The sequence below is a fragment of the Thunnus thynnus genome, chromosome 20 (assembly GCF_963924715.1).
Source record: "Thunnus thynnus chromosome 20, fThuThy2.1, whole genome shotgun sequence".
Classification (NCBI taxonomy): Eukaryota; Metazoa; Chordata; class Actinopteri; order Scombriformes; family Scombridae; genus Thunnus; species Thunnus thynnus.
Window position 1 is genome coordinate 1,717,321 of NC_089536.1, and position 18,064 is coordinate 1,735,384.

The 18,064-nt window shown below is 40.1% G+C and overlaps 1 protein-coding gene and 1 non-coding gene across 4 annotated transcripts in view; one reads left to right on the forward strand and one right to left on the reverse strand.

Moving 5' to 3' along the window:
- The first annotated feature begins 2,124 nt into the window (after window positions 1-2,124).
- On the forward strand, window positions 2,125-2,231 carry LOC137172800 (U6 spliceosomal RNA). The gene has a single exon (XR_010925056.1). It is a non-coding gene; the product is annotated as a U6 spliceosomal RNA (small nuclear RNA).
- A 2,479-nt stretch (window positions 2,232-4,710) lies between these two features.
- The window catches only part of LOC137171612 (cGMP-dependent protein kinase 1-like), a 61,947-nt gene continuing 48,593 nt past the window's right edge, over window positions 4,711-18,064 (reverse strand). For 2 of the 3 annotated variants that reach the window (XM_067575635.1, XM_067575634.1), the window contains exons 10-18: window positions 13,096-13,192; window positions 9,965-10,104; window positions 9,529-9,618; window positions 8,852-8,993; window positions 8,346-8,509; window positions 8,137-8,259; window positions 7,968-8,030; window positions 7,660-7,726; window positions 4,711-6,937 (exon numbers count right to left, since the gene is read on the reverse strand). In XM_067575635.1, coding sequence (XP_067431736.1) covers window positions 6,839-6,937; window positions 7,660-7,726; window positions 7,968-8,030; window positions 8,137-8,259; window positions 8,346-8,509; window positions 8,852-8,993; window positions 9,529-9,618; window positions 9,965-10,104; window positions 13,096-13,192 — 985 coding nt within the window. In that variant the 3' untranslated portion in view covers window positions 4,711-6,838. Of the gene's footprint in view, window positions 6,938-7,659; window positions 7,727-7,967; window positions 8,031-8,136; window positions 8,260-8,345; window positions 8,510-8,851; window positions 8,994-9,528; window positions 9,619-9,964; window positions 10,105-13,095; window positions 13,193-13,331; window positions 14,302-18,064 lie in introns of those variants that run through there. The other variant, XM_067575636.1, reaches the window with a different exon arrangement.

Sequence of the window (18,064 nt, forward strand, 5' to 3'; positions counted from 1 at the left end):
TTACCAGGTAATAATGATGCAATTAAGGTCTTTTGATTTTATGTTAAGATGGTAATTAACAATTAATTAAACATCGGGCTTTGAAAATAAGTGAGATTTTCCAGGATCCCACCTGACTGTGATTTTTACATTATGAAAAGAGTTTCTTCTCTCGGCTCCAGAGATCCTTTACTGCCTAACGGACGGTTGATTTGTTCTTTGTGGCTTCGTGGGTGCGCTTATGTTTAGCAGACCTACAGCAGCCTGCTGCTTAAAGCCTCTGGAAACGTGGCTTGAAATCATAAAAATGCATATATGATATCAAAGTTGAGTGTCTCATTAAGCATCCACAAAAATCTGAATGAAAATAAACATTTATAACTATTAGAAAACTGAGCTCAAAAACAGCTCATTTGGCTGCTCGAACCATTTCTCAGGACTGTGTGGACGTTTTTATACAGTCTATGCTCCCGGAGTATGATGCTAATCGTTTTAGCATTCTCCATTCACATACATGAAACGATGAGCAGGAGAAATACAGGTGTTACACCGTATTTGATGACCCATCAGATTCTGTGACCTGCAGTGCTGGAGGAAGTACTCATATCCTTTACTTAAGTAAAAGTATAAAAGTAACCGATTACTAGCTAAATTTGCTTAAATACTAAATTAAAAGTACTACTTTTGAAGAAAACCGGGCTGTTACTGATGTATTAAATACATGTAACAAAGTACATCATTAATACTGATGAGTCAATGCATAAGCAGCATTTTAATATATCAGTCAAACGGGAGAGTTGACATGTCTGTGGCCAAGCCAAACAGAAAATACTGCAGTTTAAACTAGTTTATTTTAGCTAATTGTGCTGTGTGTAAGATGAATTTTTCAGTATAACATGTAGATTTAATAACAGGCCGTCAGTCATGTTGATGTTTCAATATTTGCGGAAAACTAAATCAAATTTTAATATTTCAAAAGTTTAAACACATTTGGTGTGAAAATCCCCACATATGAAACAGAACAGGTTGTTTTGGTCGCTGAATTCTTGTTACATGAATGACATCTATAAAGTTATCAAAGATGCTTTTAGTGAGAATCACACCTCCTTCCTTGTACAGGTGAACACTGACACCTGGTGGCCTGTTTCATGAACTACATGTTAATTTTAAGTAGCAGAAGGATTCACTTCCGGCTGCAAACAACAGCTCACACAACGTTTACATGACGTTCAGACAGAAGCAAAAATGTATTTTCTGTTAGCTTTTGCGCTCCTGCATCATTTATTTGTTTTAATTTCATAATTCTGCATGTTATATATATATATGCACGTATCGGCCCTCTGAAATTACTGTTGCAGCTTTATAAAATTATAAAGTATGTTCACTAGAATAAAAATATTGCAGTTTAATCTGCTCATAAATGTGGATAAAGTTCATTTCAACACCTTTATAAAATTGAATGGACTTAAAATCAGGAAAACATCACATTTATTTGCTTGCACATTAAAAAGTACAGTTCATGTACCAAAAGACATTCACATGTATAAAAAAAAGACTCTTACCTGCAAACACTCAGCTGAACATGAATTTAAAGTAAAGCAACACATGTGTTGGAGAGACAGGAAGGTCAACACTGACACAAAGACCTGCCAACAACATTCAAACAGCACAGAAACAAAGAGACAGAAACTGTAGAACAAGACGTGAGCCGATAAACAGCTGTTACAGGTGTGTGTGTGTCTTCTCTCTGAAGGTGGATCTGGTGTTTGAGTCCCTGCTGATCTGTGGAGAGTCCGGCTGGTCTCTGATCAGCACACTGAAGTGAAGGTGCCCCCACCCTTCCACACCATCCTCCCAGAGGGTGGGGGGGGGGCAGGAAGAGGAAGTTTTTTGTCTCCTGACGTAAGAGCTGATCTGCATAGAAACCCCACAATCCTCCTCAGCTCACAGTGAGACGAGACCAGTAGCCAGGACCAGGACCTGAGTCAGGGGGTCACTGAGAGTCCAGTCCCCAACCCCCCCTCTCACCAGGCACATAGACCTGTGTCTGGTGTTTTTCCTTCTGTCCCCACAGAGGTGACACCCTGGCTCAGACTACATGTTGGCTGCCCCCCTTCATAAAGGAAGAAACCTCTTAGCAACACTGTGTTACAGATTGTAACACACATGATAAGCGGGAACGATACAGAGAAGATTAGCATGGCCCCTGGCGCAAGGATGACACGCACAATCGTGAAGCGTTCTCATTTTTCATTGAAAATATGACTTTTATTGCTATTTATCATTTTCCTCCATTCATCTCTGTCTATATTAGTGTTTTGGTGAAACAGCGCCCCCGGAGAGTTCAGGTGGAGAGTGGTACTGCAGCGGGGAGACAGTGAGAGGCTTCCTCCCCGAAAAACAACAAAAACCCAAAGTTGTGTGAGAAGTTGACGCGGGAAAATGTTTCTTTTTCTTTTGTCTATAGTAAATGCCAAAGTAAAGCCAAAGAGCGGACTGCTGTCACTTTCTGTCCGCGTCACGGTCATGAAACACACGGCGGTGTCCTGTGAGAAGCGGCGCGGATACCTGGATAAAATGACGCGTGTACGTAAACACGTGCTGTAAGGTGGATTATATGTTCGCCGAATATCACGAGAGGCTCCGACAGGTTCAGAGAAGCTGAGAAGTCTGGTGTCCTCGGTGCATTTGGTCGGTAACAGAGCCACGCTGTTATTCTGCTTGTTTTTTGAACGGAGTTCAGCGGAGACAGACGGCAGCACAGAGCCGCTTCTCTCTGAGCTGTTTGGTGCGAAAGGTTGAAGGTTCGAGTCCAGGCTGAGGACAACGTATCTCCGGTAAATCAGCCCGAGAGCTTCAGTTTACAAGTTAAAAGGAAAAATCCTGACTACATAACTTATTTTCGGGTCTGCATATGCAAATCCATATTTATACAACACACGAGAAAAGACAAACGCAGCAGCTCAAAACAGTACAATAACTCAATTTAAAGATTTCTGCAACCCGAAAAAAAAAAATGTAGGCTGAAGCCGCAGTTCTGGGTGTGTTGCACGGACATACTGTCTGGTATGTAAGTGTTTGTGTGGGCTGGCAGGGGATGAGTTCATTTTTATGAATTTGTGTGTGTGTCTTTTAAATATGTGTATTTAAATATATATAAATAATTATTTTTAGTTTTTTTTTCATGTATTGTGTGTGAAGCACATTGAGATAACGGTATGAAATGTGCTATACAAATAAATTTGACTTGACTTTTAACTTATCATCATTATTAAATATTCAAAATTATTTAAAAAAAAAAATTATTTCCTCAATAAATAGTGTTTTTTTCTATTTGGAAATTTAAATTAAACCACATTATCTGCTAACATATTGTGATATTTGTAATGTAACCACAAATAATAATTAATAGAGTATTTATTTATTCTTCTTTGTATTTTATTGCGCTATGGACACTCATGAGCTGTGTCCTTAATTAAAGCCTGAAACGAATAACCAGTTTTTTAAGAATCATAATTGCTGTTTGTTCATTCACACTGTGGGGATTCAGCATACTGTGAAGAACAAACACTGACTGTCAGACTGTGAGGAAATACAGAACAAAGACCTTTTTTTTAAAATATCGTTTATTTTTTAAACAGACTGAACTGCTTTGGCAAAAACATATTTTTAACAGTCATGCCCATAAAGCTTTTTTGAGCCTTTCTTTGGCTACCAACCACTGAAATAGTAATAATAATAATAATAATAATAATAATAATAATGGTGATGATAATCATAATCTACAAACAGCTGAAACATCATAAAGTACTATATTTCCATTATATACAAATAAATCTGTGTCATCACACAAACTCATAACCACAAAATATCATCACTAAGAGTCGATATGAACATGAATGAATATTTCTCCTCTGTGGACATGAAACTGTTAGAGAAGGCAGCTTGTTCACCAGGCAACAATCAGGTCGTGTCTGGTGGTAAAGTTAACATTTTCACTTTAAATTAATATTTCACAAACTGTTGTTTTTAAGTTTCTGTTTGGTTACGAATCCAACAAACGAGATAAAACATGTTAATTAGTGAGCTTTAGAGGTGTTTCTTTGGACAGAGCCAGGCTAAGCTAGGCTAACATTCTCAGAGAGAAACAGAATAAACTGCCTGGTTTGTTGGCGTCTGGTGTCTAAACTCATTGTTGCCCTCTGCTGATAAAAAACTGAACAATATTTTCATGCAGAGCTCACAGATCACAACAAAATCAGCTTCGTACCAAGATCAGACAACTATCAGCTGCTTTTATAACATGCCACAAAATATAATATAAATTATACTTGATATTTTGAACAAATTGAAATAAACAGATGTTTGCCCTTGTTCATGTTTCTACTACAAAGACTGAACATCGACACTCAATTTTCATTTTGGAGTTTAAAATAAAAGAGAGAAAACCGTCTCTGAGGACGAAGGTTTTCTCTCTTGTAGCGCAGATATACTCGCTTTTACTACGTGTTCGTGTTTGATGGTCGCCCTGCGTATCCCTGTGAGGACGACGTCCCGGTTCTTTATAAAGGTGAAAAAGACACCAATAACATAAACATTAGATCTATTTGAACAGCTAAAAAAGTTGGTGTTTGATTCAGAGGAATGGAGCCATGTCATTCAAAAGCAAGTATATCATGAGTCTTAGTCTTACTAAAATTTTGTGTCATGCATTTCAGATATTTCACCACAGACATTTTTCTTCATTTTAATAATAAACTATTAACAGTACATAAAAAAAACAAACACTACATTTGATTTCAGTTGGACTTTAAGGTTGTTTCTGTTTTGCCCAAAACATTTTTAAACTTTCTTCACCTTCAAAAAACTTAAAAAAAAACAGCTGATAAGAAATTCAACGAAGTCGTGCATGTGTCTGTGAGAATGTTTATGTGTGTGTGTGTGCAAAAATATGTAGGAAGTCTTGGAAATATTTACAAAATATGTTTTCATGTGAAGATTCACATCATGAAGAATGATAGAAAGGAAAGTTTAAAAGTAGAAATGTTCGTATCACAACCCCGTCATCCACTGGTGAAGACAACTGCTACTACACCCAAACTTTTTGACTTTGTGTCTTTGGATTTGGAGTTCCCAAACAGTAAATGAGAAGTGAAGGCATCATGGTGACCTCAAGTTTGTCAGTTCAGTCTTCAATTAGTTTTTCCTCTAGTAGGTTGCGTTCGTCACCCAGACCTCGAATTCATCCTGCAGCCTGCGCTTAAAGATCCATACCTGGGCTCCTAGGGTCAGAGAAGCCCCTAAGGGACAGGCAATGGTGGCACAATCTTCTCCTGAGGGGTCAAAGGTCAAGTGTCAGCCAGTGTTTAAAAAGGATACTTGACAGAAGCAGAGGCTTTTCATAGGCCGCTGTAAAACATGGCATTAAGTGTCCGGATTTCATTAGGAGGTATCTGGAGGGACAATTTTAAGCCTTTGTCAGCTTCTGGAGTCAGGAAGTCCTAATATGGATGAAGAGGATGAAGATACCATGGATAAGACTGTGAAAGGCTGAGGAACCTGTCAATCAAGCAACATATTTTTTATGCTGTATGAATCAAAAATGTTGAAAATCAGCAATCAGATGTCAGTAGGAGGTGAATGATCTACTGAGTGCTGAACTTGTGTAGAAACTGCATTGACTGTCTTTAGCAGCATCTAGTGGACATTAGAGGAACTGCAGCTTTGATTTCAAATCTCAGCTTCTGGTTGGAGCAGGTAATCAAGCCTGCACATTTGGCACCTCACGTTTTCAGTTTTTACTTGTGCGTTTGTGGTGTGTATTTCCAAACAAATTTGTAATTAAATGATCATAAATTAATTGCCACACAGACAACCTGTGGCTTTTGGGGTCCCAACTTTGCCTGTGTGACTATCTAGCCTTGTCCATTGCTCCGGGAGCACTTTGTGACAACTTGATTTCACTCGACACCTTAAGATTTACCAGCTTCCGCCTCTGGTAGCTTCACTGGCGGTTTTAAGCAGCAGCTTTCAGACTGACGTCACTGACTTATATCCAAAGTACATCTAGGTGTTGCAGCAATATCTGGGACATAAAGCAAGGCCTATGCTGTGTGACTGACTGCTGATGGATGAACATACCCAAAGCTCAGCAGCAGCGAAACAAGGAATCTAGGTATTCTGGGTTTATAAAGACACTCCTGGTTGTTGGAAAAATGTCTTTTCTGCCTCATGGAAATGCTTCTGTGGATGGAGCAACTACATTCCAGATTTCTGACAGCTCTGACAGCTGGGATGACTTTTCCAGATTGTTGAAGTTAAGTACATGCCTGTACCCCTTTGCCAAAGAAGAACCAGGCATGCATCATTCTTAGGACTGATTTCCTACTCTGAGAGATTTGATAAACAAGTGTTTCTAGTCTTAGAAACACAAGCAAACTGTTGATATGAGCAACTGTTTTGTTCTGTTGTCCTTGAACCACAATAACCATCTTCCAAGTCTCAGGTGTTCTTGCAGCTCAGGGTTCCTCCAGTTACACGGAACAGACTTGATCACATTGGTCAGCGAGAGTCCTCAAGTCCTTTTCCATCTGTTGCCTTCTTCACACTTAGTTCTCAAATCATTTGGGGACACAATGTGGCTACAAAAACATTAAGAGTTTGATTCCCCCAGGCTCCAGCCATTCTTAAAAACAGCACACAGTAACAGTGGTGCTTCAGGTAAAAACATCCACCAAATGGTACATGAAGTTCATCTTTGTTTAGCCTGGTGAGGAGTCCTCTTCCTCTTAGATCTGGATGTCACTGCCCACCGTAGGGTGTCAGGCTTTGGGTTTTGGTGGAAGAGATTTGGTGGGACTTAAAAGTCATAGTCCCAACCGGAGTTGTCGTCTGGTGGCGGCTCGTCAGCATCTTCAGGGAAACTGTCGAAGTTACTGGTGTCAGTCGGGGAGGAAACCTGGACATAAAAACAAAGAGTCAAACATCTTTAACACCTGTAGACTCATTGCAGAAAAACAAGTTTAATGCTTTTAGGGTGTTTTCAAACCTATAGTTTGTTAGCTCTGGTCCGAATCAATGGATGAGTTAGTGAACTTTCAAGTTTTCTGCTTGGTTTGTTTTCTGTTCACACAGAAAAAAATTTAGATGAGCCAAATTGCATCTAGAGCAGGAGCAAGAAGGTAAACTCAGGAAGAAGGTCCTGAAGAAGCTCTTATCTGCTCAGATATCAGGAAAACAATGTACTTGGTTGTTAGTCCAGGTCAGTCCTGTTCAACTGGACTGAACTGCACAGGTCTGAAAACACCTTTAGATTTAAGACTTTGTCTCTGCAGTGTTGGATTTATAGGATTTTTACATCAATGTGATAAAGTACCCTCCTGTCTGATTACTTTACCTACAAACTGTCATAACATTAATAATATCACACTATATTTTGATATAGCAATATAAAGTCACACACACTATGATAGACTTTTAGTGAAGCATGCTTAAACTGAATTTAAGGCGTGACATGCCACAGTAGATTTAAGTGTTTTCAAGATCATTTAAGGCCTTGATATTGAAGTTTTCTGTGTTTTTTTCCTAGTATGTTAACACTGCTTCAGTTTGTCAGGGATCAAACATGAGTTTGGTGTTGGCATTGGAGAAAAAAATAAAATAAAGATTATTTCTACTCACGGCAGGTATGATGGGTGGAGTCAGAGTTCCTTTCCTCAGACCCTCCCAGTTAAAACCTTCAAACCACCTGAACAGAGAGAGAGAGATCGGTTTGATTCATTTTATCTTGTTTTGAGTTTTGACAGATTTGGTTTCAGCAGTTACAGACTACAGCTCCTCCTGCTGGTTGAAGGAGTATATGAAGATTTATTCCATGGATAAAAAAAGATATTGACGACACAAAGTTTAAAGAGCCAGTTAACCAAAAAGAGAAGGAGATCCTAAGGCAGAAACAGCCAATCAGGTGTCAACTCTCTTGGCTCACTCACTTGTGCTTCTGGATGTCTTTGACTCCGTTTTTCAGGTTTCCAAGTCTCTCTGAGGGATTGTCTCTGTCAACACAAACAGTTATGATTCAAAGATTTATTCTGGAGATGAAAACAATAATATTTAGTTTCTCTACAGTGAATCTGAGCTCAGACACACAGCGCCTTTTACCTGCAGAGCTTCTTGATGAGGTTGGCGGCGTTCTTGGTGATCTTCTTGGGGAACTCGATCATGTCGATGCCTCTCAGGATGATGTTGTAGGTTTTCATTGGATCTGGACCTGAGAATGGAGGACTGGAGACAGACAGAGACACTGTAGGACACTGTACAACAACAGGAGTTTGACCCTACTGAACATTACTGCCCTCCTCTGTCCTCACCTGCCCGTCAGCAGCTCGTACATCAGGATGCCCAGAGACCAGTAATCTGCTGAGACGTCATGACCCTTGTTGAGGATGATCTCTGGAGCGACATACTCTGGCGTCCCGCAGAATGTCCACGTCTTCTTACAAAAGCCGATCTTCTTGGCGAAACCAAAGTCCACCTGGAAAAGACCAAATTAATGAAACACAACGCCGATCACGAAAGGATGAACCCTAATATTTCTGGCAACTTTCAGACCTTTCTTCCAAGGCCACCATTAAGACAAAATTTCCCCTTGTACACAAGAAATGTCGAAATCTAACGGGCCAATTTTCGTTGCATCTCCGGATTCCATTCTTACTTTCTAGAGGATTAACCCTTTAGATTTAGGTGACCCCATGATCTTTTCTCACAGTTAGATTACCAACCGGGCAGCATGAGAAACTGTTAGAGGGCCCAAAACCTCCAGGCTTACTGTGAGAGAAAGTTGCTAAACAGCAGACAGAAAGTATTGTGTTTGTACCAGTTTGGCGTATCCCCGGCTGTCCAGTATGAGGTTTTCAGGTTTCAGGTCTCTGTATATGATGCCTTTGGCATGCAGGTAGGCGAAGGCTTCGACTACGCAGCCTGTGTAAAACCTTGTGGTCGAATCTTCAAACGAACCCCTGAAACACACAAAGTTTCATCTGGTTAAGGAACGAAGATGTTTCTGCCTCTGGTGGGATCTGAACTGAACGTCCACTTTTTACCTTCTGTTCATTCACCATATTAGTTGTTTTTCATTTGTTGATTTTCTATTGACCAGTGTTTCATGCAAACACTTAAAGTACTCCCGCTTATTGCTGGCATTTAACTACTGCTTTCAATTGAATTTATTCAAACCGCTGATTTCTGTATATTCTAAATTTTAAAGATTCTTCAAGTCCAACGTGACAGTCTTGACAGTCCAAGATTCACAACTTCAACATTCAATTATATTCACTCTACAATGATATAAAACAGACAAAAGAAGACTTCAAAATCTGTTTTTCTGTCAATTAATTTTCAGCTAATCAACTTTTTTGTCTTTAGCAATAACCAATTTCCTTTCTTCTAGTTAGAAAATGATCTGATTCTTTTTTAAAAACCTTTCAAAAACTTCTGAGAAAAGTGACTCAGTATGAAATAAAAATAAATTCTGTAGAAGATTTAAATGAGTACCTGTCTCTCAGTATGGTCCACAGCTCTCCTCCCAGACAGGCCTCCATCAGCATGTACAGATATTTACTGTCCTTAAACGTCCGGTACAACCTGAGCACAAAAAACACAACACTTTAAAACCTGCAATATGCATGACAACATACTACTGAGGAAAACACTCAGAACATCCATAAATCCATCAAAAATAATATCTAACATTAATGCTGAGCTGATATCCTGATACCAACTGTGTTTTATAGACTATATATCCTCGTTTTTTGCAAGTTTCACTGCCACCGTAGCTTCTCTTACACGTTTGGAAGGGGAGGGGAGGGGTATTCAGTTGGTTGCAATGTGCAACCTCACCACTAGATGTCACTAAATCCTACACACTGGTCCTTTAAGCAGAAAACCAGCAACGTCATAATAAAATAACCTAAATAAATATTCTGCTGACCTGACGACAAAGTCGGAGTGCGCCTCGGTCATGATGTGTTTCTCAGAGCGGATGTGTTCTTGTTGTCTCGTATCGACGATGTGACGCTTCTTCAGGATCTTCATGGCGAACGTCTTCGCCTCCTCACTCTTCAGCTGCACCTGAAGAGAAACAAACATGCCGTCACTTCTACCTTCACAGGAAATGTTCTTTTTCTGGTCAACAAACCCAACGAAAAACGTATGTGTATGTCGTATTCTGTGACTCAGTCTCACACACACTCACACTCCTGCTGCCAGAAATATGCACTAAAGCACCAAATGTGGATTCATCCGCTGCTGAAAATAGTCACAACAAAATGCACTATTTCCTCCTGTTAGTTTGTTTAAAACTAAAGTCAGCAGATGTTTTAGGAAATGACTGAGCCCTTTTTAAACAGGAAACTATATATTTGTGGGAGAAATGACAAAAACTTTCATTGTCTCCACCTCCTTTATTGTGAAGATTTGCTGCTTTTCTTTGTCATATGTGACAATAAACTGATCATCTTCGGGTTTTAAACCGCTGGTCGGACACAACAAGACATCTGAAGACGTCACTTTGGGCTTTTAGGAAACTGTGATGAACATTTTTCACTATTTTCTGACATTTAATAAACCAAATGATTAATAGATTAATTGACATATTGACAACAATGAAAATAATAATAATTAGTTGCAGCTTTAGTATAAATTCTATCTGTCCAATTAAACTTTCTTCCCACTGTAGACTGTAAACACCACACACACACACACACACACTCACACACACACACACTCACACACACACACACAGACACACACACTGTGGTGTTAATAGACCATGATGACACAATCCTCTATTTCTGGACAGATTCTTTACGTTATGTTATACGAGCTCTTACTCTGACATGTCGGAGAGGTCACACCTCCCTCGTGGGCTGGTAATGAAGACGGTGTGTGTGTGTGTGTGTGTGTGTGTGTGTGTGTGTGTGTGAGTGTGTGTGTGTGTGTGTGTGTGGTGTTTACAGTCTTCAGTGGGGAGGAAAGTTATTAATACTGGACAGACAGTATTAATAATAGATCTTATCTTTAAAGTCTTTTCTCTTGTAAAACTAAGAATACAGTTTGAAAACACTTTTGATAAAGTATAAATGTCACTTTTGTATCATTATTTGTTTTAAAACTAACTCAACCAGACGATCATCTGATCTGCATCTTCTCAAACATCTGACGACCAGAAATCAACTTTCAATCAGACACAGACGTCCAAATGTGTGGAACTACTACTCTTACATTTCTCTGTCCTTAAATTCCTTTTAAAAGTCTTTAATTTTGGTTTTATTATCCTTTTTAATAGTCTGACTTTGTTTTTCTTATATATATATATTCAGGTAGAGATAATCAATAAGCCTAATAGGCTTTTTTCCTCTTTGTGATTTTTTTCTTGTTGTTTGTATGTATTTGTTTCATTTTATTTATTATAATCTGTGCAAATAAATAAACTCAAAAGTCATTCTCTTTTTTATTATTCGAGCTTCGACATGGACGCCTCTGAGCTTCCGTATCGAATGTAACGTCACTGAGACTGAATACGATACTCTGATGGAAGAAATCTGCGTAGTAAGATTTCTGTTTAGGCTCACACAGACAGTCTGGAGGTCAGAGGTCAGTTTCTTCCTCGGTGCAGAGTTACACTCTGACTCACCCACTAAAAATATCTCCCGAGGAATGATGGGAGATCCTGAGCGGGGATTCCTTCCTGTTTTTGGACAAACCCTCTGCAGGGCTTCCCCTTCGACCTTCAGTACCCCCAAACCTCAGCGGGGCCAGACACTCAATCACATGACCATCACATGATGACTGGTTTCCAGTTACCAGTGGTGGTACTTTACTGGAAAGTTACTGCAAATAGCTGAAGGCACGCGCACGCACACACACACACATGCACAGACACACACACACACACACACACACACACACACACACACACACACACACACACACACAGCTATCCTTGTTTGTGCATCTATCCTTGTTAGGACATTGCATTGACTCCATTCATTTTGTACAGCCTAACCCTACATACATGTAAACATGTGCACACACACACACGCACACACGCACACGCACACGCACACACACACACGCACACACACACACACACACACACACACACACACACACACGCTGTGCAGAATATTGTCTGCGTTGTGGACTATAAATCAGATTTCTGATTTATTACATTTTCTGCCTTCAAATTTATTTGAAATTGGCCTGAAATGAATCTCAAACTAATCTGCAGCTGGTCTTAAACTGGTCTTAAACTGGTCTTAAACTGGTCTGAACTTAATCTGAAATTTATCTCAAACTAACCTGAAACTGGTCTCAAAGTGATTTGAAACTGGTTTTACGTTCTAAAACTAGTTTCAATCTAATTTGAACTAATGTGAAACTAGTGTCAAACCAGAATGAAACTGGACTGAAACTGGTTCTCAAGTAATCTGACACAGATCTTAAACTGGTCTCCACCTAATCTGTAATTTGTCTCAAACTAAAGTAAATCTGGTTTCAAATTTATCTGAACTGGTCTCAGACTAATATGAAACTGGCCTAAAACTGGTCTCAAATTGTCTCAATCTAGTTTTAAACTGTTCTCAAAGTAATCTTAAACTGGTCTGAAACTGGTTTTAAACTAATACCAAACAGATCTTAACCCTCATGCAACTTTTGTCCTCTTGGGTCAATTTTGACTCGGGAGGACAAAAGTTCACAGATGCTACAAATTTTAATAAAACACCCATTCAATGAAAATAGTGATCATTACTTTTACTTGCAAAGTGTGTGGTATGGAACCATCCATGTGATTTTCAGGCAATTAGATGAAAGAAATCCATATTTCTGATATAAAAACATTTGAAAACGGGTCAAATTTGACCCGAGAAAAACAGGAGGGTTAAAACCTATCTGCAAACTGGTCTGAAACTGGTTTTAAAGTAATCTGAGACTTATCTTAAACTGGATTCCTGTTGTATCTACATGTGCTGCTCTGATGGTCACGTGAGTCTGTTAAATGAATACTAATTGATCTGTTACTGTGACCCGATGTTGTGTTTTTTTTTGATCAGATCGTACCAGCTCAACACGTCCGAAGCCGCCGACTCCCAACGTGTCGATGATGTTGAAGTCGTTCAGCCTCAGACTGGAGAAGAAGGCGTTCTCTGCCTCGTACCTGGAAACAGAAAAAAACAAAACAGCTTCACTGAACACAGGAAATACAATTTAAAACCTTTATGGGACCACAACATGTCCGGGTTTGAAACCAAAAGCTCTTCCGGTTCAGACAGGACAGGAATGCGGCTCCGTCGTACCTGCAGCATTTGACCACGTGGAAGAACGGGAACTTTTTGGAGGTTTGGATGGAGAAGGAGGTGATGGGGAAGGAGGAAGAAGAGGAGGAGGAAGGAGGAGCAGGGAGGCTGGTCTGTCGCTCTCTCTGCCGCCTCGCTGTGATGGGGAGCAACTCCCTCATCTCCAAACTGTATTAAATCCACGAGAACGGGACCGGACGGATCAGAACACCTGAGAGATGTTTCTGTGAAGCTTTTCTAAAATAATAATAATGAAATTATTTCAGGAATGTAATTTTGTGCAGCGTTCTGGAATCCTTCAGTCGATGCCGACGGTGCAGTTATTTCCACTTCCTTCAGATCTTTGGAACGATGTCTCCTCGCCAAAAAAAAAACCCCAAATAAACAAAAACTCTTTTCTGTCCTCACGAGAACGTTCTGCACAGCGTCCGTAAGAGAGCCGTCTCAAAGGAGGAGCTCCACTTCAAGTTTACATGGTGAGGATAGGCGACGACGAGGCGACGGTGGCGGTGGCGGTGGTGGTGTGAGGTTCTGGTCTGGTGCGGTGAGGTTGCCAGATCCTCCAGCTCTGTGTGCATGTAGGTTACAAACGGAGTCGGTCCGGAACCAAGCGGGACGCCGCCGTCAGAATCCAGAACAGGACGGTATCATCAAAAATAAGAAAGTAAATATATGTAAATATTCTACGTTTAAGAAAGAATTTAATAACTAGACTTGACGTTTTTGGACGTCCACCGTGGAAAAAAGTCCAAACGAGTTGACTCAAACTGAAAGCGTGAGCGAGGAGAGCCTCTGAAAGGTTTCTCCTTTTTGCCAAAACAGCATCCACGTCTGCTCCGGCTGAGTCCTGCAGGGTGTAAGACCAACCTGAGAGGACGGCCCGCACGGCTGGACGCTGCTGCTGGTATTTTTAGCACGTGGGAACATTGCTCAGAGGTTCATCCTGTAAACGCAGCAGCTCGGTCAGACTGACTGTCAGGCAGCAGGACAAACTGTCCCGACCTCAAAACCAGAGACTGACTTCAAAAGACGTATCAAGATATTTAGAGCACATATCTACGTCTCAAGTTATAGTTTTATAGTCTGGTAAAAGGTTGCTCTCCCTTTGCATTGGACCCTGGTTCCCAACATCACTTGTGTCTTTGTGTCACTAATTTCAGTCCAGCGTCTCACGTTGCACAAATAATGGATGGAACCATTTCAGTTGAGAAGTTTTGCTGTGATTCTTTTTGAGAGTTTGTGAACTTCTGCTTCATCAGTGAAGTGATGAAGCAGAAGTTCATCATCAGCTGCACTAAGCAGTGAGTCACAGCTCTGCCAGGTTCAGATAGGAAAGATGTTTTTGGGTGATATGATTGCAAGTCAAAATAAAATCTGTGTGTGTGTGTGTGTGTGTGTGTGTGTGTTTCTCCAAACAGGGAGTGGACTATTTCCTGGAAACCGACGCTGTGGAATCAGATTTCTGCAGAAACAGTAGCTGCTGCCGTTCTGTCAGGACATACTAACACTCTAAAAATAGTTTGTTAAAGTGAGAAAGAGATTAACTGTTAGCATTGAACTACAGGTTCAAAGACCCCCCCAACCTTCACCCTGCTGAAGTGTCCTTGAGCAACACACCGAATCACAGCATCAGCTTAACAAGGGAAAACTATATATAACTTAAAACTGGTGAACAGTCCTGCAGCAGGGGTGTGATCTGGTTTGGTTTTATTAAAACAAGCAAACAAAAACACACAGATTCAAACCATGAACATGACGAGCAGGTCGTCTACTAATCGGAAGATCAGCGGTTTGATTCCCGGCTCCTCCAGTCTGCATGTCGAAGTGTTCTTGAGCAAGATACTGAAGCCCAAATTGCCAAAGTGCCATCTGTGTGTGTGAATGCATTAAATTAGCCTCCTGATGAGCAGGTTGGCATGGCAGCCATCAGTGTATGAATGTGCTCTGAGTGGTTGTAAGACTAGAAAGGAACCATGTAAGTGCAGTCCATTTACCATTTGACATAAAACATTCAGAGCACACAAACAGAAAATAACAGTGTTAATTATAAAGTCGAACCATGATAAAAACTCTAAAAGTTAAAGTGTGTAAAGGAAAATCAGAGATTTCTTTTGAAACACATTAAATATGTTAGAAATTAATTGCTGAAAACATGTGAAAAGACTGAACTGTGGAGTTAAGAGTGTTTTTCACCATTTCTGTGTTCAGGTCTGACATCATCGCTCGATAAGAAATAGTACCTGGAAGTAAGTCCAGTTCTATGTGCGGAGCTCTCCAACTACAGCCTGCTGCTTGCTAGCGAGGTCAGTTTTAGACAACTGGGATTCACAGATAATCTATAAATTATGGGCGATAAAGCGGGGTATGCTTTAGGCGACCTTGGCACTACCACAGCAGTGTGTGAGGTGCTGCAGCTGGACTCTGGGGAGCTCCTCCCCCGGCACCACGCTCTCGTCCAAATATGGTCATCACTTCTGGCTCCAAAAAACTAAGACGGCGAAAGTCAAAATACCGAACTCACGGTTTCAGAACGGGAGTCCACAAACCAATGGGTGACATCACAGTGGCTACATCTATTATTATTGTTATTCTATTCATTATTATTATTATTATTATTATTATTATTATTATTCTATATTACTCTATTATTATTATTTTTATTAACATGTAATAGTTTTTTTTTTAGCTTTAATGACAAAAATGTTTAAAAATCTCATAATATCTCATAATTATGACTTCTGTATCTCATGTTGCAATTAAAACTTCTTGCAGCAAATTAATCCTTTTAAAAAATAAAAATAAATAAAGTGTAGTGTAAAAAAAAAAAAAGATACACATCAGTTTTCTGTTTAGGGTTACCATAGCGACATCCCTGATTGACAGGAGGACACCTGGTGTATGAATGATGTGTGTGTTTGCTGTATTGAATCTATACCAGTGATATATACCCCCCCCTCCCCCAGCTCGTCATCAAGAAACCTAAAACATGCAGGGCAGAGGGGACCGGGGGGGGGGGACCGGGGGGGGGGGGCGACAGAGAGGGGACCGGGGGGGACGGTAGGGGGACCGGGGGGGGGGCCAGGATTGAAAAACACTCATCTATACCATAAGAGGAGATGACTGACGGTCATCAGCTTCACTCTGTCACATGACCAACAGTCATCTGATCCAGCACACAACAGCTGCTGTTACACCGCGACTGACTGTAAATATTACACATAGATTTATCTAAAAACATAAAAAACATCAGTGAAATGATCTGCTAACAATCACTGTTATTGATATATAATGTAAGATAAGATACGTATCCAATAAAACGTCCAAGGAGACAATAATAAATTATATACAACAAAATAAAAAAGATATTTAAAATAAAAGATAAATCTTCTTCCTCTGTGCTGTAGACCTGCGTCGTTGTCCAGAAACTATTAAAAACACATCAGTGAGTCACATCGCTGCACTGTGACACACACACTAGTTTATTTTGACTGAGTCCCACACACACACACACACACACACACCGTCCTGCTGCCAGAAATACTCACTAGAGCGCCAAACGTGGATTCATCTGCCACTGAAAATAGTCCCCAACAAATGTCCTCCTGTTTGTTTGTTTGTTTGTTTGTTTGTTAAAAACTACAGTGAGCAGCTGTTCTATTAACGAGCTTCTTCTGAACATGAAACTATATATTTATGAGCTGTCTTCAGTAGGAAAGAAAGAAGAAAGACCTTTAAAATCAGCTCCCAACTAAACTTCATATCCAGTAATTATTTAAACTAGCAGGAATGGAGATAATTCATAATATATATGATGTGGAAATATTGAGCGATGGTCAGCAAACTCAGTGGAGAAAGTGCACACGAGCCTTTGATGTCTCAATAATGAGAATGTTTATTGAAAGCAAACATCAAGATGCTGTCTCTTCCTGTTCTGCCCTCTGAAGGTCTGAATCTTAGTCTTTAACCCCGACAGATCAGCCTACGATATGAAACATTAATCTAATTGGTTCATTAGTTTCTGAACTGAGGAACTGCACTTTACTCGTGTTTGTCACCGTCAGCACATTCTGGTTTGAATCTCTGATCGTGTCAATAGAATCTACACATTTACCGTGTTACCTGTGTTGTCTAAGAAAGGCCTCCTCCGACCTTGGTAACCACGGCAACGCTGATTCACCCTTTATCAGAGAGGCTTTCGCTTCCCCCAAACAACACAGACAGTTACTTCAAGTCTCAAGGAGAGGAGAGAATGTCTCCTTTAGTTAAGAATTATAGTTTGTACATTTATATATAACATGTAGAAACAAAACTACCAGCGTCCCGATCGACCCAAGTTGGGAATTGTGTCGGGTGTTTGGACCTTTTAGTGGAAACAAGCTGTGAACACAACACTAACACATCATCATCTTTTAAGTTAACATATTGAACTTGTTAGCAAACATCCAGCAGTTACGGAGCAACATTATCATTCATGTGGAGTCGTGTTTCTGTCCAATATTCACTCTCTTTTAGCTCTGTTTTTGGTCTCCACCAACTCCTGAGGGAAATATCTGACTCTTTAGCTGCTAAATGCTCAACTATGTTCACCAGTTTGGTGCTGAGCAGGTAGTGTACAGCAGCTTTTTACAGCTTTGTCTTTGAAAACAACACTATGAGACACTGAGAATGAACCAGAACAGTAAAGTTGCAGCTGATAATTTAATATTCAGATAAAACAAGGAGCTTTAAGACGA